The sequence below is a fragment of the Amblyomma mixtum genome, chromosome 5 (assembly GCF_055824585.1).
Source record: "Amblyomma mixtum isolate Tamu chromosome 5, ASM5582458v1, whole genome shotgun sequence".
NCBI classification, from domain to species: domain Eukaryota; kingdom Metazoa; phylum Arthropoda; class Arachnida; order Ixodida; family Ixodidae; genus Amblyomma; species Amblyomma mixtum.
The window spans coordinates 28117644-28144667 of NC_143016.1; the positions used below are offsets into that span (position 1 = coordinate 28117644).

A 27024-nucleotide genomic window follows, 5' to 3' on the forward strand; every position below is an offset into this window, starting at 1 on the left:
AAATTTCGGAGCCCGCTGTTTCTTACCAGATTTCGAATGCCTCAAAAGCTTGTCTCGGCTGCGTATACTCAGTATAGGCCGTTACACCGATGATTCCTCGCTGGAAAGCCTCTACAGGCCATGACGTGTTTGCTTCGGAATCAATATTCGAGTGGGATTTCCCTGCAAAACGCTTCATAATGGGAACTGTCTTCAAGGAACACGCCGTACGAGTGTATCATCATCGTCACCGTCATCAGCAACATAACCCGATAACCCTCCCTTTCGTTATTTAATTTAGTGGTTATTTTATTTAATGGCTTCATCCAGTACGCTGTGAATACCCAGTATAAAGGGGAATGACAGCAACACAGCATCGTCAGGTTTAGAGCTCGGCAATACGGACTTTCAAAAATATTCGATAGCCATTGTTCAATGTGTGAACACACCTTTTATTTATTTATTTATTTATTTATTTATTTATTTATTTCCATTCATTCATTCTTTATGGTGTGGGAGCTAGAGAGCCCCGTTATAAAACATGCTAGTGGCTAACTGTTATACTTGGTAAGCAACAAAAACAGTTTTGCGCATGCAACAGCCGGCACCAGAAAGAAACAAGTTGAATTCATTTACTTCCAGTGTGGTTTTCCCTCTTTCTTTACCGTATTAAAGAAGAATACATATATTTGTTGCACCTGCGCGCTGCAGTTCTGTTCACTCTTCGTTATAGCACACTCCCGCCACCCCTTCTCTTCAATCACTTTCTTTTTTTTCCCCCGTTTTGTTTTTTTCCTCTCGTAACTTTCTGCACGCTGCTCGTGTCAAACACCACCTGTGGTATGAGCTGCTAGGTCGCTGCATGAAATGCGTCTGGCTCGTCTGGCTACATCGAGTTCGATAAATAAAGCGATGCATATCACAGCGTACAGATAATGTCATATTTAATTATCTTTAATTTATGAGCTTAAAAAACTTGCAATTACCCAAGCTTCAGTGCTCTAGAGCACTACACCCAAGCGTAAACGCACGCACGCCAGCACGCGCGCCTCGGCGTCGACGCGCGTCCACCCCCGCAGCTGTGAAAGTGAGAGCGGCCGCCCCATTGACGTCACGGTTACGTCAGGCTCGACCGCAGCGCATGGGCGGCATGGTGGTGGCTACAGATGACTGCTTCTTTTCGCCCACGCATAGACGGCAATGTAGTTCGTGTCACGAAGTAAGCTCTCAAGTACTCCGCTGTGTGCGCCGTTCCCCTCTCTGACCCTCCTCCAACCCGCGTCGAAGCCTCCAAATCCCAACGGCATCATCCATGGTTAGCCAAACTACAACATGTCGCTTCTCTGCGTTACAGGTAAGTTAGTTTCGATTTGGGTTTTGCTCTCTCCTAGGCCTAACAACATTCGTGCGGGCTGCGCTATTCCCCTCTCAGGCGCGGCCGACTCGCCGGACTGCTCGCGCGACGACGTGTTGACAAACACGAGCGCGAGAGGATCGGATGCCAAGAAGCCGGTTTCGTCTCTCCCCTTCGGGATATTTAGGGAGTGGCGTGAGAAGACCGATGCGTGGGATGAAAATGAAAAACGGCTTGTCGTTAGCACCCCAGTCGAAACGCGGGCTGCGGCGGTCAAATGCAGAGCGCGACAAAATTAAGGACGATCATTTTCATTTGATCGCGCATTCCGCCCGGTTGCGCGTGACGTGTGTCACTTGTCTTTTTCAATACCTTGCTGTAAAGCAAGTTTCACTTCATTTACGAGGACACCAAAAGCGCGCACATCACCCATTTGATACGATTTAGGAGAACCGGGTGCACATTTTATGTCACATAATATTTTCGGGAGAGGATGTGCCGACGGCGTTTAATCTTCTCAATTTGAACCTCCCGACGAATAAAGCATAACTGTATTAGTTCATGATCTGCAGTGGTACAATATCTGCTGCGCGATGTCGAGGCACAGATAAACACGGGAACGCAGCTCTGGAAACAGGTGCGGCGCGCACCGCCTGCGCTGAAGGTGTGCAATCAAGTTCGCGCGTGCCTTACGGAGTGTGCAGCGCTCGCGTTATTGTCTCGGGCCTTCTGTCATTCGGAAGCGTGACCGAATTCTTTGTGGCGCGCGCGTGCGGTCCGAGCAGTCCTTCACGCGGAAACACGGTCCTGGACCTTTCGCGCACGTCGACCGACATTCTCACCTCGGTTGGCACAGCCAGCGGCAGCTGACGCGCCGTTCGCACCGGGTTGCCAATTACGGCCCTGGCGCAACATTTCTGATGACCTTAGTTAGACGTGGCAGCGCCGTTTTAATCAGTTGCGCATGCTAAGTTCGTCGGCTTGCAATCGATTCCGCCGGTGAGATGCGTGTTGTTTTGGGGGAAAGCAAACCACCAGGCTGCCGTAGTAGCTAGGGCGCCGGCGGAGCGACGTGCTAGGAAATTTCTACCCTGCCGGTGCTTCGCTGATATTGAGCCGAAACTATTTTTGGGTAGCTGCTGGGTCGTTCGGGACACCAACGGCCTCCTGCGCTCTAGCGCAAGGCTGCAATTGTTAAGGATGGTTATGGTTGCATGCGTTATGCAACCCGCATGCAGTGAGGGCGCGAACCTTGCCGCATTTCACGCGTACTACATCACTGTCACGGCGCGACCGCTGTACTGTAGTGCGTGTAGAACCGCGCACGGCTCAGCCTGGCATTTGACATTCCATAGCGGAGTGCGCCCGGCCGTGTGTGCTCTTCTTTTCCGCGGCGCTCAGATTACTGTTTGCTGTTCATATACGCACTTGTAGCACAGCGCACATCAGGACGTCGATCGCTCCATGAGCCATTGTAAATGAAAGGGCCGTCCCACCACTAGCTGTTACTTATGGTGACGTGCCTTTGCTTAACAGTTTCCGATCAGTCAAGCGCACGCGCGTCTTTATGCATTTTTCGGCCGTACTTGCGACAAGTCCTTGAAAGTGTATATTCATTATCGGATAGCCCGATTCTCGCTGAGCAGCACAGAAACCTGGTGGCAAAGGTTTTTCATTGGTGGTAGTGCTCCAATGCCGATGTGGACACATTAACACATGATTTGCCTTTAAGTTTAGTGGGATCGCTGAACGAATTGCAGATAAAAGTTTTTCGTTGTTGGGTATTTTGAACTCATTGAGAAATGTTTTTAATAGCTGTTTTTATTCTTTTATGATATTTTAAATTTAGCATTGGCACAAAATCCACTGCACGTTCGATTACGTTGAACACCAAATTTTTTTAGGGGATATGTAATCCAAATGCAAATTATGTGTGTTCTGCTTTTCCTAAATGCAGGCTTCAGGGCAAGCTCGCCCTGTGTGCTTTTCACACTCTTCATATAAGTTGACAAGTATATGTGACACAAAACTCTTATAGGAGCAGTTATTATCATCTAATTTGCCAGCATTGTTGGGGACGCATGCTCTTGCTGAACTCAAATTAATGTTGTGCATTTTCAGTGGTCAGAAGTTAATTCATGTGCTTAGAATTAATGTTGTGCATTTATTTCCATAATAGATTGCTTCAGATCTATAAGCAACTCTTAATCAAGCTTCCATTTAAGCATCAGCAGTGTGAACTTCCGTTGACCACAGAAAGCAACGGCAAAATTTCTGTAATATTTTTATTGTATGCCCCTGGTCTCTGTGGCTGGGATTAGGGGCTGCTGTTTATGAGTAGCAACTCCCTTTCTGCATAAGCAGTGCCAAAATGTGCTGATGGTGTTTGGGTGGTTTGCTTTCCCTGCAGTGAGCGGACATTGGGAGTAATGTTCACTGAGCTGTTATCATGCAATATATTTTTTAATTATTGATGTTATGATTTCTTAGACACAGGCATGTATGCCTATTGTATTTGGCTTGTTGCTACCTCCTTATCTTGAACGTGACATTTTGAAACTCGCTCACAGTACTTGACACTTGTTGCTTGTGTGATGCTTAGCTATCTAAGCAGTTTGATGCTTTTCTTAATCTGGGATGGTAGTCTTAAAACGTTGCTTGCAAGGCAGCCTTTTGTAAATGCGTACACCTGTTTCTTTTACACAGGCACTGTTTTCAGTGCAATTGGTTACTTTTTTTCTGTGACCCATTTTTTATTTTTCCTTTGATTTTGTCACCTTACCAATGTGGTCAGAAAAGGTGCGATGGTTTTATATATGTGTGGTAATTGAGGCTCTTGAAGTCATATAAACATAGACAAACAAGAAATGCTAATGGTCGCAGGTAGGTCAGTAGCTATGATTTTGTTCTTTGTGTTTTTTATTATGTACCATTTTCAGCTTATTCAAGGTGTCAGTGAGGTGAGTAGCTTAAGTTGCAGTCAGGGCTTACAGCCAAGCTATAAGCTTCAACATCTTGTAACACATAAAGATAACCTTGCTCTTGCACTGGTAGAGTGCTGGTAGCACTCTGATGTGGCTAACACAGAGAATAGAAGATAAAGCAAGTTTAGTATTTTCGATTTGTTTCTTATTGAGTAGCATTGTTGCATTTCATATCCCTTTCTGTTTCTGCAATGTACCATTAAAACAGGGGAGACACCAAATTTTAGTACTGTGTTCTGTCTTTGGAGTGATGTGCAGCACATTTAAAAATGTGGATAGCCACATAGATTGCATAAAAAGGTAGTAAATAATTTATATTTGAACTTTTTTGTTTCATGCTGTTTCAGTTTCAGTGGCTGAGTGACGATTGTGGCGTAAAAGACTATTTCAGGTCACGTGAGGCATGCAAAAACTGCTGTATGGTTATTGCTTTCTTTGTTTTAATTCACATCAACTCTTATGCAATCTGGTCCAGTGGTTGGAATCACAAAAAATGAATAAATAGCAGAGATTATATCGCAGTTTTTTGCGTGACTCACATAAGCTCAAATCGTTTATTAGGTCACTGCTGTCGTTTGGCTGTTGACACCGAAACTGAATCGGCGTGAAAGAAAAAAAAAATTCAGTTGTATGTTATTTAGTTAGCTTATGTGAGTCCCAAACACTACTGTCTTGCACACTATTCAAAGGATAAAGAAGATGCATCCAAAAATTTAACGTCTCTACTCCTTTAACATAAAAGCGAATGTGGATGAGGCAACTGAAACAAAAGCAAAAAAACGCAAAAATGTTAGCTGTTGGAGGGGAAATATAGTTGGTAACCACTTTCAAAGAGTGGTCGTCATCCCTTTGAAGTGGAAATCAAATGCACTGACATTGTCTCCTGCAATTACGGTCTTGCTTTGCTGTTCTTGTTTCAATTATCTTGTCAGCGTTTCATTTGATGCTGACGGTACATGCCAGCTAGAGTGGGTGTCATTTTTATTCATTTAGCCGGCAGAACCATGGATACAAATTTAGGTTAAGAGACAGTGATTATACCGTGAGTGGCCAGCAAGAATGCAGTGAATGAACTGCACTGTTTTGGTAGCATCATAGCTAATACAAAAGCATTTGTTGTTGTTTGCAGATTATAGGAACTTTTACTGAGCTTTACTACAAGGGCAAGAGAAAGGACAAGGTTGCGTTTTATTTTTATTTGTCATAGCAGAATGAATGGGGGACATGTATGCAAGTCAGAGTTTATTTCTTCCACAAAGTGCCTATGCAGAACTTCAGTTGTTCATTCAGAGTTGCCCTAAAAGCAAGACGACCTGACATTGCAAATTGAAATTTTCGTGTGAAATTTTATTCTCACATTTTATGGTACAGAACAAGACTGTTGTTAAATTAAAGCTGATGTCTGCCAGCCATCCACTTTGAGATGAATGCAAGGTTTGCAGAAAACTCTAGGAATAGGGACAGGGCTCTCTGCTCCATTGGCCTACATTGCCAAAAACAGGATATCCTGTCTTTGGTATCTGCTTCTTGCTGGGAAGACATTGAGGCGCACACGCCAGATGGCGCCGGAAGTAGAAGTCCAGAGTAATTGGCTTGTGATAAGTGCGCAGCTGTTTTTTTTCCTGTTTGCTATTTCATAGCTTGAAAACGGCTTCCTTTGTTTTATCTGTTCACTGCTAATACAACTGAATGCACATGGAGGTATCACTTGTTAACATTCTTGTGAACATTAGCCATTCCACCATTGAGATTCATTCACTGAACTACAAACTCTTGATTTTTTAAATTAAGAAATGCGAGAATATTTCTCCGCTTCAGCAGAATGCCACTTTTTCTTTTCTTTTTTTTTTTAGTAAAGCAACTATGTTGGTTCATCAACTGTTTTGCAGAGCTTAGGAACAATTTGCATCATTGTCTTTTGTGGTTTTTCTCGTGTGCAGTTCAAACCTTCCTGTGTTTCCAGCTTACTCTAGCAGAGTAGTGTACTACTGCTGGTGTCTTAACACCTAGAATATGATTTTTATAGCTCACGCAATAAAAACAGACGCGCATGTGTGTGTGGCCTAAAAATCTTCACATGTATTGCCACATAATGTGCTGTGTTCTCTCCTTCCGTTTTATTATATGCGGTAGCAACTACATTGCCAGTTCTTGATATTAGGCATTGGGCAGCATTTTTCATTAAATATTGTCTTTGTTATGCTGTGTACATTGCATGTCTCTGTAAATGTGCATACGTACGTTTCCAGCTGACTGAGTATCTTTCCTCTTTTCTTACTATTTTCAGTAAGGGGAGCCAGGTTCGTAGGGACGACAGGTAAATAAACATTCCTTCCTTTTTCAACCCTTTTGCAATGATTCTCAAGAAACCTGAAGGGTAGCAGGTGGCCATTTACAATGCGTAAACAATATTGAATCGTGCCATCATCATTCTTGTATTAGTATTTGCTGTGATTTTCACTAGCGTTAATTCCGGGGAAAATGCACTGTTTTTTTTTACAAGGTTATTATGTGTTGTACCTGCTATTATTTTGAACACTATGATGTTGAAAGTGTGAAAAATTAAAGTACATATATATATATATATATTGCCGAACAGGCTCGCTGTTCGAGCGCTCTAGACAATTGTGTGGATGACTGTACAAGTGTGATTAAAGTAATACAGAGCTCACTTTTGCACTTGACTTTTCTGGCTGTTTTCGTGGAAAAAATATGTAGGTTTATTGGGTCATGCATGAGCACAACAGCGGCGTTTGCTAGTGTATGTATTAAGTACCTCCTAATTTTCGCTATGTAAAGCATGACGAAAGTTTTGATCACCAAGGAATGCTCCTTATTACTATGGCCACAACTGTACACAATGCGTGCCAAATAAGCATTTCCTTCTGGCCATGTGGGCACATTTTCAAGTGCAGAAAAGAATTGCATAGCTGAAAGTAGTGGCAAATTTATAGGGAGGGGTAGCAGAGGGAGTGGTTCCTATTTTGCATAGAGAAACCCCATTTGAACTCCTTCCCCCTTTTTTTTAAAATAAATTCAAGAAATATTTGGTTCAAATGCAACTCCCCCCAGTCGCTGCTTGAAGAGTGACTCATAAATCCAGCCCTGGCTGAAAGGATAGATTTCAAGTAGTTTCTTTCCTTGTTTGCTGTGTTGTGTGATATGTTAAGAGAGTTTCTGGCATTAGTGCTTTTTATTAATCACGCTTTCAACATGCGCATGGTAATGTAGCATTGTGCTCTAGTCATCTGGCCCATTCGTTACCTCAGGTGATAGAACAGGTGACACAAAGGTTGTGTGATCACTGAAAGGCTTAGGGGGCCATGAAAAGTAGCTTGCATTGCATAAAAAAGAAAAAAAGAAAGAAAGCCCATGAAATTGAGCAATGGAAATGGTAGGCAGGAGCATACATTTCAACACATAAAATTAATAGCAGCCTTTTGAAGCTACTGGTTTACCTCTGTGACAGGAACCACCCATAGTCAGGTGGTCAAGTTAAATCTGGCCAAGGTCTCAGGACAACTTCGTCAGTCAGTGGCCATTAATGAAAGCAGGTTAGGAAAGCAGTAATCTGCTGTTTGCATGCTAGCTGGGGTCAAACACATTGGGTGCGGTTCATTATTTTGGGACACCACTTTTAGATTGGGTGCGTATCAGACAGAGTAGGAGTGCCACTTCCAGCCTTGCCCCTGCTGTGGACCATCTAGCAAGGGAACAGCAGTTCGCAATTGGTAGCGAGGTGCTGGAAGTAGTAAGAGAATATGTCTACTTAGGGCAGGTAGTGACTGCAGATCCGGATCATGAGAGGGAAATAACTAGAAGAATAAGAATGGGGTGGAGCGCATATGGCAGGTTCTCTCAGATCATGAATGATAGCTTACCAATATCCCTGAAGAGAAAAGTATACAACAGCTGTATCCTACCGGTACTCACCTATAGGGCAGAAACGTGGAGGCTAACAAAGAGGGTTCAGCTTAAGTTAAGAACAACGCAGCGAGCTATGGAAAGGAAAATGATAGGTGTAACGTTAAGAGATCGGAAGAGGGCGGAGTGGGTGAGGGAACAAATGCGAGTTAATGACATCTTAGTTGAAATCAAGAGGAAGAAATGGGCTTGGGCAGGGCATGTAATGCAAAGGCAAGATAACCGCTGGTCCTTAAGGGTAACAGAGTGGATTCCAAGAGAAAGCAAACGTAGCAGGGGACGGCAGAAAGTTAGGTGGGCAGGTGAGGTTAAGAAGTTTGCGGGGATACAGTGGCGGCAACTGACAAAGGACAGGGTTAATTGGAGAGACATGGGAGAGGCCTTTGCCCTGCAGTGGGTGTAGTTAGGCTGATGATGATGATGATGATGGTTTGGTTTAGGGGGTTTAACGTCCCAAAGCGACTTAGGCTATGAGAGACGCCGTAGTGGAGGGCTCCGGAAATTTCGACCACCTGGGGTTCTTTAACGTGCACTGACATCGCACAGTACACGGGCCTCTGGAATTTCTCCTCCAAAGAAATTCAACCGCCGCGGCCGGGATCGAACCCACGTCTTTTGGGTCAGCAGCCGAGCACCATAACCGCTGAGCCACCGCGGTGGATGTGCATTGAATAGGTTAAGTGGGCAGCTTGGTACTCCATTTTGGAACGAAGGAATGGCGCAGGAACAGGAGAAACGAAGCAGCATATTTGCTTCTTCTGAACAATTCTGAACTCCCGAGGTGTTTGGTGCTTCATTAGTTCGATTAATACAGACTACGTGTGGACAGAACACAGTTCCAAGGCTTCGAACAGACCACTGCCAGAAACAGTAGAAACCCTAGCCAGAAATGGAACTGCCAACAAGTATAAATTCCTAATCATCCACTCCTGTAGCAAAACCATCCGAGGTTGGCAGCATGTTGAAAATACATAAACATCCTAAGACGGAACTGTAAGAAAAACTAGCGTTGACTTCTGTGACAGTGTTCATCAAAATGCATTGCTGCAATAGAGGGCCTTGCTTCCATCCATAGCTGCTATGTATGCTCCATCAGGCTTGAGGTTTAAGAATCTGAGCAGACTTCCTTGGAACTATATTCTGGTCACATAGCAAGCTTTATTTACTATATTATTTAACTGCACCTTTTACATCTCATGATTGAACCTCTCACGCAAAGGAATGGCCTGTACATTTAGGTTGAGGTCAGTGACCCTGGACTCTTTGCTTGAAATTGCACCACACATATACTTTGCCATACCACGCTATACTTTGCTAATATGTGAACTTTCTTATAGTTAGGTTTCATGATTTATTCAGTGGATGTGCAGTGAAAACCATAGTTTAAAAAGTTGTATGTACCTCATCATGGCATGCACACATCTCTCCATAAAGTGGGGGCAATGTTCAAGATAGTACCTTTTCATGTCTTCTGGATAGCAGGGAACAATACGGTATAAAATTCCCCCCCCCCCCTCTCTCCATATGTATTAGGGGGGCCGCTGCCCCCTTGCCCGCCCTCTGCACACGCCAATGTAGCTCATTCATGTAGCTCATTCATGTTGCACTGAAGATGTCAAAAGCATTGTGTGGATACAAATGTTGTCGCTTGTCAATGCTTTTTCTCCCCAACTTTTTGCATGCTGTTTTGCTCACTTCTAGGTCTAGCTGAATGGTAGCAAGAGGTGGCACAGGTTTTTTTTTTTATTATTCATTCTGGTGTCCTTGTCATAGTGGGCCTACATTTCGACTGTGGAGCAATGCGCACAATCGCTACGAAATCGGCTCTCCTTTTTATTTTGGTTTCCTGAAATGCTGCGTCAATTTAAAAATTGGTTTTAGGCTCTGTCACTGCAAGCCAGCTTCATCCACAAGGCCCACTTGTGCTGATGGTTTTTCTGCACTGCACTGATAATTTGTGCTCCTGCTATTTCATTCTGCAGGGCAGTTCAATAGCTATGTGAACCTCAAGCTGCAAAATGTCAAGTCCACCACCGTAGCTGTAAAGGGCAGCAACCCAAGCTGGGAGCAAGATTTCATCTTGTGAGTGTTGGGTGTTGGTCATGCCTTTTGTGATACTTCTCCTGCTTAAAGGAGCATAGATACTTAACTTTTAGTTGTGTGTTTTCTTCTTTGTAGTGTGATGCGTACGGCATTATTATACATGGATTAGCACGTGGCATTCTTTTACGACCACTGAATAATTTAAGATACTTAACGTTTAGTTGTGTGTTTTCTTCTTTGTAATGATGCGTAAGGCATTCTTTTATGACCGTTAAATTATTTATGATCAAATCTCTTTACATTGCAGTTTCGGTTTCAACAGCCAAACGATGACTGTGATGTCATCAGTGATTGCAGTTTTTTCATGCCTCATGTGGCCTATAAGCACACGTTGACGTCGCAGTCATCACTCGGCTGTTGAAACTGAAACTGAAACAGCACGACAGAAAAATTCGATTATAAATTGTTTAGCGATCGCAGGCGAATGCCACATGGTGTTTCATGCATAATAGTGTCATTTGCATCATTATAGAGGAGGAGACATGCCACAAAAATGAGGTGTCTACACTCCTTTAACAACATTCACTGCCACTTATTTACGTTGATCGTAAAGGAATGTTCACAAGGTCGTTTTACACACCATCCTTATCTGCTTTTCACATCCTTGGTGTACAATTACTGAGTTTTGTCTTATGGGAAGTGGCCTCCAGAAATGTTGCCTCAAAAGGCTACAATGAAAATGTAGACTCAAGTGAAAACCTTCCACAGAAGCACTTGTCTGCGTCGTCCTGTCCATCCTTCATATTCTCTTTGCACTATTTTTCATCGCGAACGTACATCAACTCGCCCTACTTTCGGTTTTGCTTAAGAGAAGAACTTGGTCGGAGTTCATTTCATTTTTCTCTTCAATGTAAATGTATAATGCATTGTTCATGTTTCTAAAAAGTTTTTCTCATTGGGAGCATTTGGCTTTGGTAGCTGCACCAATTAGTTGCTGTGCTCTTTTATCGTACAGCCTGATAATAGCACTCTTATTAGGAAGAGCAGATTTGAGAGGTTTTATATCAATGGCAGGGTTGACAAAAGTGATTTGGAACTTCAGCCAAAACCACATTGATGTGGTAATTTAGTTGCCACACTGTTGCCATAACCCACCGCATTTTTTGTAAAGAAGCCTGGCTTTAAATATGTGTGCTGTTGTGTTACCGCAGTGAGACCAACAGGATGGACACTGGCTTGGTGATTGAGGTCTGGAACAAGGGGATGCTTTGGGACAAACTGGTCGGGTGCCAGTGGCTTCCTCTTATGGGCATCCAATATGCAACTGAGGTGAGTAGTCCCACCTGCAAATTGTTTATACCATGTATGATGTCAAACATGCCCTTGGTGTCTACCTTGCTGGCACCAGAGTAACAGATTTATGATGGTGTTTCAATAGGCGAATAAATTATAAATGAACCTTTCAGATCATCATATGTTGGGTACATTTTGAGCATGAAAACTTGTATGTTCTTGAACAGAAAGTGTCTAGTTAGTAGCTCTTGTGAAATTGCTGTGAGCACCAATTTCACCTGGGCCTGAATGGCCTCATTGTTTCCAAGCTGCCATCTTCTCAGCGTTTTATGCAAGCTTGTGAATAGGAAGGAAATCACCCATCTCAAAACTTCAGGTTCATAGGTCTTACATACATTGTGCATAATTTTCATTGTTGTCTGATCCAGATTGATAAAGATTCAATGGTAGCTTTCTGTTGAAATAGAGCCTCTAGTTTTCTTATGGTGCCAGTCACCACAGAAGAGTAACAAAGTCTTTTGTACCATTTTATTGCCTAGCAAAGGTCAGTACAGTCGGGGACAAAAGTCTCCGGACCACGTGTTCCTCTAACAAAGCCGATAGCTTTACCATTAGTCAGCGGCTGGAGACGTCACTTGTGGAGAAAAAAGTGAAATTTTTGTTCTTTCATCTCCACAAGTGCTGTCTCCAGCCGTTGTCTGATAGCAGAGCTATAAGCTTCGTTTGAGAAACACATGGTCCGGAGACTTTTGTCCCCGGAGACTTTTGGCCCAGCTTGTTTACTTGCTGCATTAATATCCTATTGTTTCTGTGTACTAGAAAGAATTGCTTAGTATATACCGGGTGTTTCAGCGAACACTTTCAAAAATTCTCATAAGTAGAATTTTCTTGATAAAGATATGGCTTTTGCAGCATAGTATTACCAATGTTGGCGGACACCAGAAAACCGGTGAATCGTATTAGGTAGTAAACTGGTTCACTAATTTTTAATAATTAATTTTTTAACTATTATAGTTAGGCGCCTAGTTGCAATTAGATATTTGTAGCTGGTCGTTAGTAATAGCCATATCAGTTTTTAGAATTTCGAAAATGCGATTATCCTCGATGCTGTGGCTTTGCCGTGCTCATTGTAAATTTCAATAATATTGGTACACTGTGCTTACCGAGGGAGGGAAGGGGCTGGTTTGTCTTGTTTATTGATTTTTTTAACTAGCGGCATAAATATTCTAACTTGCCAAAAAGATGCACTAATCACGAGGTTTGCTGTGACCCTTGATATTTTTACCTTTTCCTTCTCACTTTTGGGGCCCACTTGTTAATACTAGCTAATTTGGGCCTGCTATTGTAGCCCTTTTGATTGCTGTGTATTAAGCAAACTTTTGTAATTGCATGGATGCTGTTTCCTTGCTTCTCCTCTGTTTGGTGTAGGTAGGAGAGGGGAAATGGCTCTCCCTTGACTCGGAGCTTATTCTGGCTGATGGAGAAGTGCGTGGCACAAAGAACCCCACCGGGCATAGCATCCTGATTGAAGCACACTTTGAACTTCCCTATGGTAAGGCACCTTGTGCACACTTTGAATGCATGCAGGCTGGAACACACGTCCTCTAGCTCAGCAGGCAGCAGCTGCTTACTTGTGTGGGTTCCACCTGTTTCCTTGTGCTCCGAAATTGCTCTCTTCAGTCGCAGAAGAAAGGGCAAAATGCATTGCCTTCTGAGCATCAAGTCTTCCTAACATGCACTGAAGCTCCCTCAGATGTTCAGGGGACGTGTGGGATGTCCTCCAGACGTCCACTGGATATCCAGTGGAGTTCCAGTGCTTGTTGGGCTGAGCTCCTTGCTGGAAGAAATTGTATAAGTGCCAGTATCTCAGAACCAGCTTTTGGTCTAAAATGATTGTCGTGGTTTTACGTTGCAGGTACTAGCCACGATGTTGTTATGCATACTTCGCGCGCAGTTGAGCTAGAAATTTCAGTTAGAAGTTATCGGCTCTAAGCCTCTCCCTCTGGCTGTATTGAAGCAGCCTGAGTGATGTCTTAAGCCGGCAGCGCCGTTGTTTGCTGCAAAAGTGCCTTGTGCATGGTTGGTGCAAAGCAGTGTGTGCGCCTACTTGAGTTCGGCCATGACACATCAGGGTGAAGCTACCATGATCAAACAGAAGCTAGAGAGAAAAGGGAAGGACAGTGGCCTTTGTTGCATTTGTCCCGTTGCCATGACTTCCCCTCTTCTAACCTTTGCACCCCTAGCCTGAACAACGAGCAATCCACTCCCCTACGCTCGCTACACACAGTGTGCAGTTCAGTCACTAGCAGTTGCCGTGGTGCCAGACCACCTTTCTGTAAATTGTGAGATATGCCACAAAGAGGGCAGGGTGACTTACGAATGTTGTTTTCCTGAAAAAAAAATCTATCGCTCAACAGCAGTTGAGGAATTAGGTACACTCAAAGGGGACTGCAACATAGTTTGATATAGCAGTAGTTCGGTATATAAAATGTGGCAACAGATGAGGTTATCTGTAACCCAGAAGCGTGAATATGGTGCACCCATGCTAGTGACATGGTGCCCGTCTGCATACTGGCAGTGGCAGTGTGCCACTTGCTGGGTGCACTCCGTCGAAGCCGCAGCGGACGGTACTTTGGGCGAAGCCTCCTCCGATCTAAGAGGTCAAATTCTGTTACTGGTGCACTATCATCAACATGACTACTGATACCCTATAACTATAACAGCAGTACAACCTAAATTAAAATCAGGGTACGGTTGATTTCTGCATTGCCTTCAGCAGCGAAGCAGGCTATGTGGGAGCTGCCACAACCCTACGGTCAGCTAGGCTAGCTTCATCGCACGACAACTGGTGCACCAAACACTGGCTTTTCTGCATGACAGCAGTGTCGCATTAAAATTATGCATTCCAGTCCGAAGACTGCCATTGAGCACACCGCACGTTGACCTTGTCAAGCTAGCACTGGCAGCAGGTGCCCGAGGCCATTGTGCAGCTAACCTGGCTCAGTGCGCGAAAAGTGATCGTGGAAGTGTCATTAGGAGAAGTGTCACTTGCAGGGGTGTAGCATGCAGTTAAAGGGACACTGAGGAGAGCACTATTAATATTTTTTTTATAGTAAAATCCGATAGTTCGGCATGTCATGGCTTTGTTGCCACTTGGCCGGCAGCGAAAGATGCATTTATTTCTAAGAAATTTGGATTCGAAGTTGAAAAAGTTTTTCCCGCCGCTCTGATTCAAACTTGGGATTCGTCTATGACGACAGAGGACTAAGAGACGTGAAACATGACGTGCACATGACGTAACGCAGACTCCGTGATTTCTGGCTGCCAGCAGTGCGGCCTAGCAGCAGCTGAAAAGAAAGCTACCGCCGGCCGCACGTTGAAGGCATCTATCGGCTATTGCGGCCGTCGCTACAGTCGCTTCGATTACGTTTGCACTGGCGTTTTGCCAGCGTTACGATGGATCTCGTTCTCGAAGTCGTCAACGAAGTTCTCGCAAATAGACACCTTTAGCATACCGTGTACCTTGTTACCGCTAGCGGAATACCGGGAGCCCGCCTACCGCCGGAAAACAGGCGCTGATTTGTCCCGATGCTTCAGGAGCGCGCGTAGCAGCCGGGCACGTGGCGCCATCTGGCGACGTCAAGGAGATTTGCGCATGCATTGGCTGCGCCTCAGTGATGCATGGTTTCTCGGTTCCTGGTGTTGCTAGAACCATTAGTTCTAGCAACACTGTTTTGTTCTATGATCTCATCACGCTTGTACTTGCGAGTTTGGCCTGAGGCGGCGATACCTGTATTTTGGTTCTTGCTCTTTTCTACGTTACAAGAGCTTTGTTGTCAGTATGAGTGGCGTTTTTGTAATCAGGAGCTGGTATTCTGTCGATACAAGCCAACTTCAATTTCTCCTCAGTGTCCCTTTAAGTGTATCGAATGTTTTGCTGAGTGGGAGTCCGATAAATGCAAACAACGCTGCTCTACTTTTGCATGAAATTTTCAACGAGATGTTATGACAGTTTGGTATATCCAGGTCTGATATGTATAGGATCAACTGTAGTCCACTTTCGATGAAAACTTGTGGTCTTGTCTGTTGTGCATGTGTTCATGAATATGTGCTCATGTGGGCCATGTAACAGACTGAAACATTAATGGTGGAACATCAAAGCCATTCCTCAAGCTCAGAGGGAGGTTCAGAGCCTGTCCATTTTCAGACTTTGAAGAGTACAGAAGTGCATACCTCATTGTTGCCTTCTAGCAAATGCTTTTGAAGTCCCATAATTTCTCTTGAAACTTCACTCTTGTCTCGGCTGGTTGGTGGCACGAGGTCATCACTTGGTAAGAAAAACAAGCTTGCTTAAGGTTTCGACCAGCTATGATTATAGCTTCTAAGGGCCACTTTCATAAAAGTTTGCATTTGACAGAATTATTGATTGTTTGCTTCTTGTGTGTGTGTGTTTATTTTTAACCTATTTGACTTCTTATCGCACATTACTGCAGGATACATACCTGCCTCTTTGCAAGCATTTGTTTTTTTTTATGCTAGGTGTGTTGACTTCTGTAATTCACCCATGGCTTTCCTTCTTTTGTTGGCATCCATAGACCTCCAGGATGACACGCCTGAGTTGCAGGAAAAGCTGGAAATGCTCAACAGCATCATGGACCAGGAGGCAAGAGCATTTCTGTTTCTTTGTGCTATTAAATATAATGCATTTCATTACCTTGCATATTTGCCTCAAAGTGCATTTTCATCACACGTCAGTTACCTCAAAAATATTTTGGCGAGTGTGGTTAGAATTTGTTATGAGCTGAATGATCAGAGAGCCATGTGTAAGTGCACCGCGTGAGCGCATGCCTGTGCATGTATAAAATGTTGGTATCAGGACGTAGGAGAAGAAATGGGATGATTTAACATACAGAAAGCATTGTGCTGGAGAACACATAAAGGAGCAGACAGGACAGGTGCAGGCTCATGGTATGTGTATAAATGCATATTGTTAGGTATTTTTATCCTGCGTTGTGCCAGTCATGCAGTGCTAAATATTCCCAAATCAAGTGCTCTAAGTTTGCTCAATTTTCCTCTCTTTTCTTGGAACCCCTTCAGTGAAGACAAAGCAAGCAGTATATATAGAAAGCAGAGCCTTTGCTGCATATGCTCATTGTTCATGTCACTTTTTTTACATTTTATTGACCTGTTATAACCCAATTATTGTTCTTTTTTTTTTTGTTTCTAAGAATGGGCATCGAGGACATACCCAGAACAACTCGCTTTTTGGGCAAAAAGCCAAGGAGGTTCCATTAGCCCAAGGGCTCAATTTCCCGAGACACTGATTTTACAGTTTGGTGATTTTAATTGCAGTGTTAAGGCTCTTTCATTACCTAATACCGACAGGATTGTACAAATCATGAAACCTTCTTATAAAACTTAGTGTTTGCAGAACACCATCTTTGAATGTCAAATGAGAAATATTTGATGCTTCCGAGAATTGGGGAAGGAATGAAAGACTGGCATAGCTGATATTGGTCATTTTAAAACAGTGCAAAAAAAGACACAGACAACAGGAAGAGATGTACCCAAGCTTTTACCTTAGCTGATATTTGTGTAGGCATATAGTGTTGTTTATAAAGAGAAGCAGATGAGAGTGTAGTGGGTTAGAGAATTTGCAGTGTACACGTCATAGCTCATCCATTTTTTTGCTGTTATGATTGGAAAAATTGTGTAATGAAGCTATTTCACATAATTAAATGCACACTAAAAGTTTCAGTATATTATGCCTTGGTGTAGCAGTAAAAATGACTGTTATGAGCTCTTAAATTGCGCTGCTCGTCATATTGGTCGTGCAAACAAAGCTTCACCTAGAAAAGAAAACTTTGGGCTTTGATGTAAAAATATCATGATCAAATAATTGGCCTTAAATATAAGTTTAGGGATACTAAGTTTCGAGTCTCCAAATTAAGTACGATTTTATTTACAGGAAATAGTTTATTCATACTTCAATCCTGGGTATTAGCACTTCTCTATGTTAGGTGCCAAAGCATACTTTATTTTAATCCTCTTATGTTTTGGAAGTTCAAGATATCTAAAAGCTTATAATTAGGCTGCACTGTTTAAATTTCGGGATGAAATAGGAAATATGCTGGTAGTGTTGCAGTAGTGCAACACTACCAGCAGTAGTAGTGCAGGAAGCAGTAATCAAAATTTTGCAGTCGCTTTCATTTGATAGCTTCAGCACGTTCATTGTACTTAGGAAAGATAAAAGATGATCTTTCTGCTTGCAGTGAACCTGCTGCTTTTGACGTGAAATTATAGCTTGTTGAAGAAGCCCGATTAAACAAGTTTACCTCCTAAGAGTCCTATTGTAGTTGAGAATAGGCGTCGTGGAAAAAAATTGGACGTTTTATTCACTGTGTTCCCACAAAATAGCTTCAATGTCTCCTTTTGAATAGTCATTAATGGTAATACTCAGCACTATAACGTGGCTTCCATTTGCACTTTTTCCACTTCACATGTGTTGCTCTCATCATAGTTCCTCTGAACCTTTTGTGTCTTCACCATTTCTGAGCGTGATTGTTTGTGATTCTTAGGTGACCTCCTATAGGGAGCAGCACAAGAGGCCACTTCATGCATTAAACTGTAAGTGATCTTGGTAGCCGCATTCAAAATGGGAGTCGAAAGCATGTATACACTGACCAAGACAGATTTTTTTTCACACCACAATGTTTGCTGGTCAGCCTGGGATGAATTTTTGGTACCGCACAGAGAGGGACATGCAAGAGTGACATAGACTGTGATCAGTTGTTTAACTGTGCTAAACCTTTTCTGTAACTTGGCCTGAGATAAAACAAAAACAACTGGCTTTTAGCTACTGCACTGTGCAACACCTTGTTCAGACATTAGAAAGCAAGCTTGCATTGTTTGTCGAGTCATCCTTAATAACTTTCATGAAACGGCTGCATTTGAGTCTCATTATGATGAAGTTGCATTTCTAGGTGCACACTTAAATTTACGGTGTCAAGGTTTCGCTCTGCTTCGAAACAGCACGATTATTTTGTTAGCATTGTAAGATAGATGGTGAATTTGTTCGTTGTTTGCTTTTGTTGTGTTACACATACAGATTGCAGTGAAAATGGGTGCCAATGCTCTTTCGATGTTGTGTCGTCACCTTTTGATGGAAAACCCATGGAAACCCTATCTCAGAGACCACGCCAGAAATAAAATCAACTGCATTTTTGTGTTTAGAACTTGAGATTCCTGCAAGCATTAGGGCTCTGAAAAATCGGCAAAAAATTGCAGATTTCAGCATTTTTTGCTGAATTGTGAGATAGCAGCCTTATTCTCTTTCTTATTATGTTACTGTTGCAGACATCGCTAGGAGTGACTGAATGATAGGAATTTAATTAATTAAAATTGTCTTAATTTTCTTGAGAGCTATAGTCTAGTAACCAATTAAAGTTCTGCTGATGCCTTTACCTGCTTGCTTCCCATTTGCTTGAGGAAGCTAGCATGTCAAGTGTGACAGCTCTGGTGACAATGCGTTTCCATCGTTCTGTGGGGAAAGTCATTATCTGGCACTTTTTGGTGGCAATAATAATGATAGTAGTAGCAAAAAAACATATCTGATTTTGAGTGGCGCCAAGAATCAATTTTAGGGGCTTCCTGTTGTATCAGGCCATCGAGGAACAAAAGTGAGCGGTAGGGAGGTGCCTATATTTTGTAGAGCTGCATCCCACTAGTGGGCACAGTCAGGGCAGCAAGTGCAGAGTCATGCTGAGGGGCATCATCAGAGAGATCATTCAGTTGCTTTGGGAGACTTGTGTCAAACAACAGAGTCCATGCGGGTCCTTGAAAACCTTGAAAACCCTTGAATTCGGAAGAAGTGTTTTCAAGGGCCTTGAGAGTTCGGGAATTTTCTTGGGATCATTGAATACCCTTGAATTCTGGTGTGGTGAGGGAAGCGGCCGTGGAAAAATACTACTATCCTCTAAGTTTTCTCTTTTCACAAATTATCTTGTTGGAGATAACTTTACCGGAGCTCCACCTTTGCGACTTTGACTACGCTGCTGCTTGGCCGCCGTAGTCGTTGCTAGGCCTAGCCTGTTTCGCACCGAAACAGCAGCCGACGGCGTGTCTAAAGGAGCCAGAGCTGAATGAAAAGTCTGCTTTTGGTATGGCTAGATGTCAAATACATCAGCATATAATAAAATAAAGATGTGGTCAAGTTCCACGACGCTTTCAACAGCGAAGCTTGCAGATGCAGGACAGACGTGAGGTGCAGCTGTGGGTAGAAACGTCAGAAATTTGTTGGTATCGCAGTTACCATTCTTACTAGCAACTATTTTTTGGTAAATGTCCCTCAAGAGATCTTTATTTTTTACGTTAAAAGTCTCTTGTGCAATAAATGCTAGATACGTGAGATGTAAGAAATGTTTCTTTCATAAAATGCTGTGTTGCTAAGTCCTTGAAAGAAATAGTCGGGGGTCCGTGGAAGTCCTTCAAAATCCTTGAATTTCATGGCTGAAAACCAGCATGAACCCTGAACAACCATCATTATTCATTTGAAGAGGATACTGAGCACTACCTAATGCTGGATTACAAAAGCCACCTTCTATTTTAATGAAAGTGGATTTAGAATTAGAGAGGCATGATACAAAGTTTCAGGCATGCTTATTTTACGTGTGATGATTGCCGTGTAAAATGGCAATTCTTTGTTCTGAACTCATGGACTTCGAGATTTTCCACCACATAAAATTAGGGGCCCCAGCAGTCATGACACATTTGCATTGCTGTGTGGTATGTCTTTGCTTGTGCAAAGCTGCAGACTTTCTCTTACTGCAACAGCAGTTAAGTGCATGTTTCTCAGTTCTGCGGCATCAATGGGGTAACACAGAGGAGAAACAAGGAACATTGAGGAATGGCACCGCGGCATGGATTTGTGGCATCCTCTGTGCCAGTGGCGCTAACTAGTGCTTATGCCATTGAGGCTTCAGTGCTGAGAAAATGTCACCGGGAAGAGCAGTGAACAGTGAATTCATCAGGATATACAGCCATCACAGAATGGCGTGTCATGGAGGCATAGTAACCGTTGTCAAGTTGTTTTTTTATTTGGCAAAAAAAAAAAAAAACAGGACAAACCTAGTGGCACCTAGCTTGGCAGAAACACTTCAGCCATGTACTTATAAATGCTCTAAGACATTTCAACATGCACATTGGACAATAAAGGAACTATTAGGAAGTTGTGTCATTAGTTAGCAATTTGCCTATCAAGTGCGGCACAATGCAAAAGTCAACCATGACTTAGTTACAAAACTCCTAAGTACTGGTGATTCTGTCTATGTACACCTCTGCTTTTTAATCCTGGTTAATTCAGTATAGGTAGATTGTGCAACTGTGACTGTGAAAGCAATGTAATACCCATACCTGGGACCTTTGTGGTGTATTTTTAAATAAATAAATGTCTGTTAACTTGTGGGCACATGCGTTCGATCCGTTTATGTGAATGCGGCAGTAGCGTAACACTCTTAAAGCCCACCACACCATAACTGCTGGCATTGTTTTATATATGATATGAGACACTACAGGTGCTTTTTGGTACTTGTGGTTACTGCCTTACAATGCTGTACATGTTGCCATGACCCACCCTTAGCCTCCCGTCGAAAATTTTCACGGTTATGTTTATTTCATAAATTTTTTTACAACTGTCCCAATCTACACGATGAATTGATATCTCCTCCGTCTTTCATCTCTCCACGGCTAGATCACGTTCACAAGGTCGGTATAACATCGCACGAAACAAAAGCTTGTTCTCAGTCGTTCATTCCCCGTACATCACCAGATTGGAACCACCTTCCCGGATCGACAGCCTGCATTCAAGACAACCTGCGCTTCCGTAACAATTTAGCTAACATTGTATACTAAGGCTCACAACAAATGTACTTATCATTCTCCATTTTCTTTGTTTACTTTAGTTTCCTTTGTTTGTTCTCTTACCTTGCACATACATATTATGCTTACTTCTTTTACTGAATTGTATAACCAGGAACAGGACGCTTGTATGTTGAATTTTTGTTTTTGTTCTCTTTCTATAATTTGTAACCACTCCCCTCTGAAATGCCTTTGGCCCTGAGGGTATCAATATTTAATAAATAATAATAAAATAAATAAATGTGCAGACGTTTTCTTTAAGATTTCATACCTCATCTATGATTTTAATGGTTTATGGTGCCAGCCTGTTATTTTACTGTTATTAAACTGCTGTCACTATCAACAGTAAAATAAGCAACAGCTTCAGGACTTTACTATTCCTTTAGTTGAAATGAGCTTGCATCGTCCTTAGAGAGCCCTACTAACCCAGCAAACCAAAAACCTCTCAGAGACGTCTAGCTAGACGTCTCTGAGAGGTTTTTGGTTTGCTGGGAATCTCTCGTTAGCCCACAGATCTCTGGGTACCATGAAGAGGCATCTGAAAGCTCACGGTCATTTAAAAAGTCTGTTGCTTTTTTTGCCCAAACAGCAAAATTCGGGCAAGCTGTGCATGTTTAATTAAGTCAAGCATATGATTTGAATTGATCCCTCTTCAGAATTTTGTAAATGTTTCGAGAGAAGCTGTTGGAGTGCTGCCATATAGTGGTTCATTTCATGGATTAGTGAGTGAAATGAACTGATGAGAAATTTATTTGAATGCTTTTACATATATAATTGTCTCAATTAGTTGCATGACCCATACTTTTTTTTTTGCGTTGTAATACTTTTACATCCAGGGCTACTTAATCACCTTCACTGGTACCTGAGATGTCTCTAATGCATTTGTGGCTGAGAACCATTTCAGTTCTTTTGACAGGTATCTTACCAAAGAAGTCAACTTATTTTCTTGTCTAATATTATTCCACGTGTCATCTTACATGCATGTACAATATCTGAAGCACGAGGGACAGTTACAAGTTAAAAAATATATCAGTGGCCACCTCTTAATGAGTCCCAGTCAATCCTACGTACGCACAATTCAAAACTGGAACACAACAGTGCTCTCACTACAGGCTAAAAATGTCTATATGCCTACTTAAACTCCGGATTGGCCATTAAAAGACGTCTTTTGCATTTTCCTGAGAAGCGCATTGCACGTGGTCATTGTGAACATCTCATGCATATGAAAGAGAGCCTGCCTTGTCATAGGAGGTTAGAACCTTGTTTCAGTGACATCCAGATGTGATGGCTAATGGTTTATTGAGAAGATTTATGTCGGTTATGTCGTGACCAACAGTTTGGGCTAAATAAAGTCTACTCCGCCTTTTGGAATTCCTGTGAATATATTGGACTAATCTTGCAAACTCTACAGGCTGTTAGGGAACTGGAGTAGCAGCACAACTGGAAGTTGTTACTTTTTCACTGCAAGGAGCAGACCAGAAGATGTTTGATGAGAACGCCATGTTGCAGTGGAATGCTGTGTCTCAACGTTTTCTTGGTGACTGCAGCGGGGGTGTCGGAGGACAGCGACTACACGAGTGATGTGGGCTACCCGGCAACCACGCAGCAGTCCCAGCAGCAACACCCAAGTGCCTCGATGCACCATGCCAACAGCTCAGCATCGCAATACGGGGCCCAGAACTTGACCCGCGGGGGGGGAACCACGTATGCAGACTCCAGTGCCGACTGCTACCAGGAGCCCCTCTACTACAACAGCCGGCCCCCGCAGAGAAGCCGGGACTACGATAGAGAGCCTTCAAGGTGGGCACACGCTTGCTGTCTGGCATGTGCTTTGTAGGAAAGCCATTTATTTATTTTTTTATTTCTGCATTCCCTGAATAACTTCCAAACCAGTGCTTGGAGTCCTGCGCTCTTTGTTTCTCTTGTGTAGTGATGCTGTCATATCGTCAGACATAGATTTCAAGCACAACAACTGTATCCTGCCTTTCAATCTCATTAATTTTCTGTGGTTTCTGACCAGCTTCCTCGATTTGTTCCTGCCTGAGCCCCTATTCATCCTTACCCTATATATAGGACGCCTGTGGCTCTGCCTGGCAAAGTGTGTTATCATAACTGTTGCACTCTGTTTACGTTTGCCTCGATCTAGGCCTTAGTGGAAGCATACTATTTAGTAACAGCCACTGCAGGCTCCAACAGGTCACTTAGGGAAGTGTTTCCCAGTTACTATAGCATTAAATGGGCTAGAATAGTCCACACTACTTGGTAGTCCCCGAAAACAGTGCAGTGCATGTGTATTTAAAGTGCCATAGCAGCCGCAGAGTACCAAATTGTGAGCATTGCACAAGGCAGGTCTCGAAAAATGCAGTTTTTCATGAGTAAAATAAAAAGGTCTAGCATGTTTATGCCAAGTGAAATTTCTCAACTCGCTATATATAATCGATTTTAGCTAGTATCAGCTGGAGTCAAGTGATTTCAGTTGGAAATGTATAGGTCCCACTTCAAAACTGATCACTGCTGAATGGCTAGTGAACTGCAGTTGATACAGGCTAAGGCCTAAGGAAAACTGCTGATCTTGGCTGAGAACTATCTGAGTAGAACTTTTTGCTGGGCTATTTGGTGCATGTTATGAACAGAAGCGCCAACATAAACAAATGCAAGAGAGTGGCATGTTTGATTGGTAGCCTTATGGTAGCCTTATGCTCATGGTAGCCTTATGATAGCAGTAGCCTTATGATCCAACTCTCATTCGGCAGATGCTGGGTTTGTTCCCCAGTGCCACCGGGTACCCGCTGTTTTCTAATGGGTACGAGATTTTCCTTTGCTTTTTTGGGGCGAAATTCTTGGGGAAATGGTCTTGGGCCGAACCATTGCATTTATGCATCGGTGATTTGTTTTTCCGTCAAACAGCTTAATCCACCTCGCGCAGTAAAACCCACTGCTGGCCTGTGACGACAACAACAAAGAACGCTCACAAACGATGATGGGGTTTAAGGCACGGACATTTTGCAACCGTCTCATACCCCCTGAGATAGCCAAGCACCTGGCTTTGGTGTGACGCTTGTACCCGTACTCGTTTTAGTGAAGACTGACTGAGTGGGCCAGCCGTAGTGGGAGTTGAAGGCACTCTACTTCAAGGCCACTCTACCTTAAGGCCACTGTGCCTCAAGGCCAATAGTGACAGTAGAGAGGAGAAGTGCTTAAAGCATTTGTTTGTGTCACATTCTTACATTTGTTTGCACTTTGTTCATGTTGATGCTTATTCTTTCTGTATTTGAGATATTTGAGGTCAAGCCAAATTATTTTTGAAGGAACTGGAAGCAGCATTTCGAGTTGGGAGACAAATGAGGCTTGCCAGAGCTCCACTTGGGGCCAGTTTTAATACAGCTGGGCATTGTGAATTACTCTGAGGAAATAGTGGATGAGCTACATTATTACAGATTATAACTGCTAACGTCAAGCGGGTGTTTCACCTAAGTTGTTCTGAAATTTTTGAAAATAGGCTTTTTGAGTTAGAAGAGCACTTTTTTGGCATAGCATTTTCAGTGGTGTAGTGCATCAAAATACAGCTAAGATGTGCTTACTATAGCAGGCTGTTGAACTAATATTGAGTAGTTAATTTTTAACTATTACTTGTAGTCTCTTAATTTATTGAGAGGTGTAAGTAATGTCCAAATAAGTTTTTAAAATTTTGAAAACTCAGTTACCCTTGGTGCCTTGCCCCAACAAATTTTGGCAGCATCGCGCCAAGGTACTCGCGCTTTCGAAAAGCTTGCAAGCAAAAGAACACCTCCAGTGCACACAACTCGTAGAAATAGCCAAAATTTGTTACACCACAGCACCAGAATAACTGTTTTTTTGAAATGCTAAGAACTATGGATATTACTTGTGGTGCGACACATGCCTGTCAATAAATAAGCAGACTAACAGTAATAGCTTTAAAGTTAACTACACAGTATTAGTTAAGTGCACATGTAAATTGCACATGGGCTGTGAAAGATGCCAAAGTAGAGGGATCCAGATTAAGTTCGACTATTCAGGGTTCTTTAATGTGCACTTACATTGCACAGTGCAGGGCTGCTTTTGTGTTTCATTTCCATGGAAGTGAGGTCACCGTGGTCATGATTTGAATCCCCCGCAGAAATGATGTTAGCCCGTAAGTGTATAATAAAAGAGAACAAGATCACCAGCTAACTGTTTGTTAATGGGCAGAAATTGGACATCAAGAGCCTAGCATACACACCGACCAATTTTCCAAACATGTAGACAAGTGTGCCAAATTCACAACTGCTGTCTGGTGCCATGCAAAAATCAACTGCTCGATGCAGTTGGTACGTTCTTTTTTTTTTTTTTGAATGAAGAAGTGCCAAGTGACAGTGGCTACAGTAAGCACTACATGGACAATATTACCTGTTGAGCAGTAGCTAGGAGTTCATAAAATTGCCATCTAAAACTGTATATTTTAAAAGGTATCTAATAACTGTGAGTTTCATTACAAGTGTGGCAATAAATGTAAGCAAATGTTAGCTTCTTCACAAGCTGTTGGACAGTGATGCTCTTAGACATCATATTTAACTCTGGCACCATGTCTCACTGCTTTCCAAGCAAGAATGCTTAATGCTTTTGGAGCTGGATTCCTAAATACTGCTTGGAAGGTGATCATTTTCCCCCTCACCTCCTTTGTTCAGTCTACACAGGTGTCAGTAACTGACTGGGCTATGGTGGTGCCACAGAATATAATTTTATCGAGCATCCGAACACTTAGCCAAATCTCTTGAGGAACTGTGCCCAAAGATGTGGTTTCTGCAATGCCGTGGTAGTTTTATGGGAAGATTTTCAAGTGCTGTTGTCACCGCAACGTGGATATGAGAGGCAGGCTCTCCACTGTTCACAGTTACGGGGACAGACGATGAACAAGGCTTTGACGTTAGCCTGATGTGTCGGGGCTTCACACCACATGCAGCATGAATTCGCAGTTCGAAAGTTTCAGAAAGAAGTAACTGCAACCAACTGTACTTCATAGTCGGGCATCGTTCCTCTCGCCACAAGCATTTAGCGCAGATGTGAACTGGGTTCATCATACTGCAGCAATGTCGAAAATGTGACTGCTCTCGTAGGTTGCGGATCCACCTCTGCGGCTTCACTGGAAAACATTAAGAAGAAATCTCGGCTGCTAACTTAAGCCACTGTAACCGCGACAAGTTTGCAGTATGGACGCTGAGGAGTGCGACCGGCAGACTTCGTCGCTGTTTTTCAAAACTGGTCACAATGGGGATTAAGTGGTGCTCATGCTATGATGCTGACTGGATGGCTAAGAGTAGCATCACTGCACCTCATCTGTTTGCGTATTTTGAATTCGTGGGGTGCGCCGTCCCTGACGTTGTAAGACATTTTCAGGTTACAGGAATTTCGAATGCAACTGAAGATAACTTTACGAGGGTTGGTGAGGAGCAAGTTCCAAGCAGTGGTGAGAGATAGCACTGAGGAAACTTGAGGGTATCTGCAAGTAGGAGCCTGAAACAGCATCAGACTGTA

The 27024-nt window shown here is 42.9% G+C and overlaps 1 protein-coding gene across 2 annotated transcripts; it reads left to right on the forward strand.

Moving 5' to 3' along the window:
* Nucleotides 1-1119: 1119 nt before the first annotated feature.
* Nucleotides 1120-21913, forward strand: LOC149341610 (protein unc-13 homolog A-like). 2 transcript variants are annotated; one of them, XM_089543711.1, is made up of 8 exons: nucleotides 1120-1333; nucleotides 6605-6634; nucleotides 10224-10323; nucleotides 11496-11613; nucleotides 13006-13129; nucleotides 16173-16240; nucleotides 18156-18204; nucleotides 21326-21913. In XM_089543711.1, the coding sequence occupies exons 1-8, from the start codon at nucleotides 1312-1314 to the stop codon at nucleotides 21484-21486; spliced, it is 672 nt and encodes a 223-aa protein (XP_089399837.1). In that variant the 5' UTR covers nucleotides 1120-1311; the 3' UTR covers nucleotides 21487-21913. The 2 variants fall into 2 exon arrangements, with proteins under 2 accessions (XP_089399837.1, XP_089399838.1); XM_089543712.1 differs by having other exon boundaries at nucleotides 1121-1333; nucleotides 21404-21913.
* Nucleotides 21914-27024: the final 5111 nt, after the last annotated feature.

What these genes read in the sequence shown, in the direction of transcription:
- LOC149341610 (XM_089543711.1), top strand. Translation starts at nt 1,312, where the DNA reads ATGTCGCTTCTCTGCGTTACAG. An exon ending in CAGGTTCGTAGGGACGACAG is followed by an intron (nt 6,635 to 10,223) that starts GTAAATAAACAT and finishes TTCATTCTGCAG; the next exon opens with GGCAGTTCAATAGCTATGTG. An exon ending in ACAGCATCATGGACCAGGAG is followed by an intron (nt 16,241 to 18,155) that starts GCAAGAGCATTT and finishes TGTGATTCTTAG; the next exon opens with GTGACCTCCTATAGGGAGCA.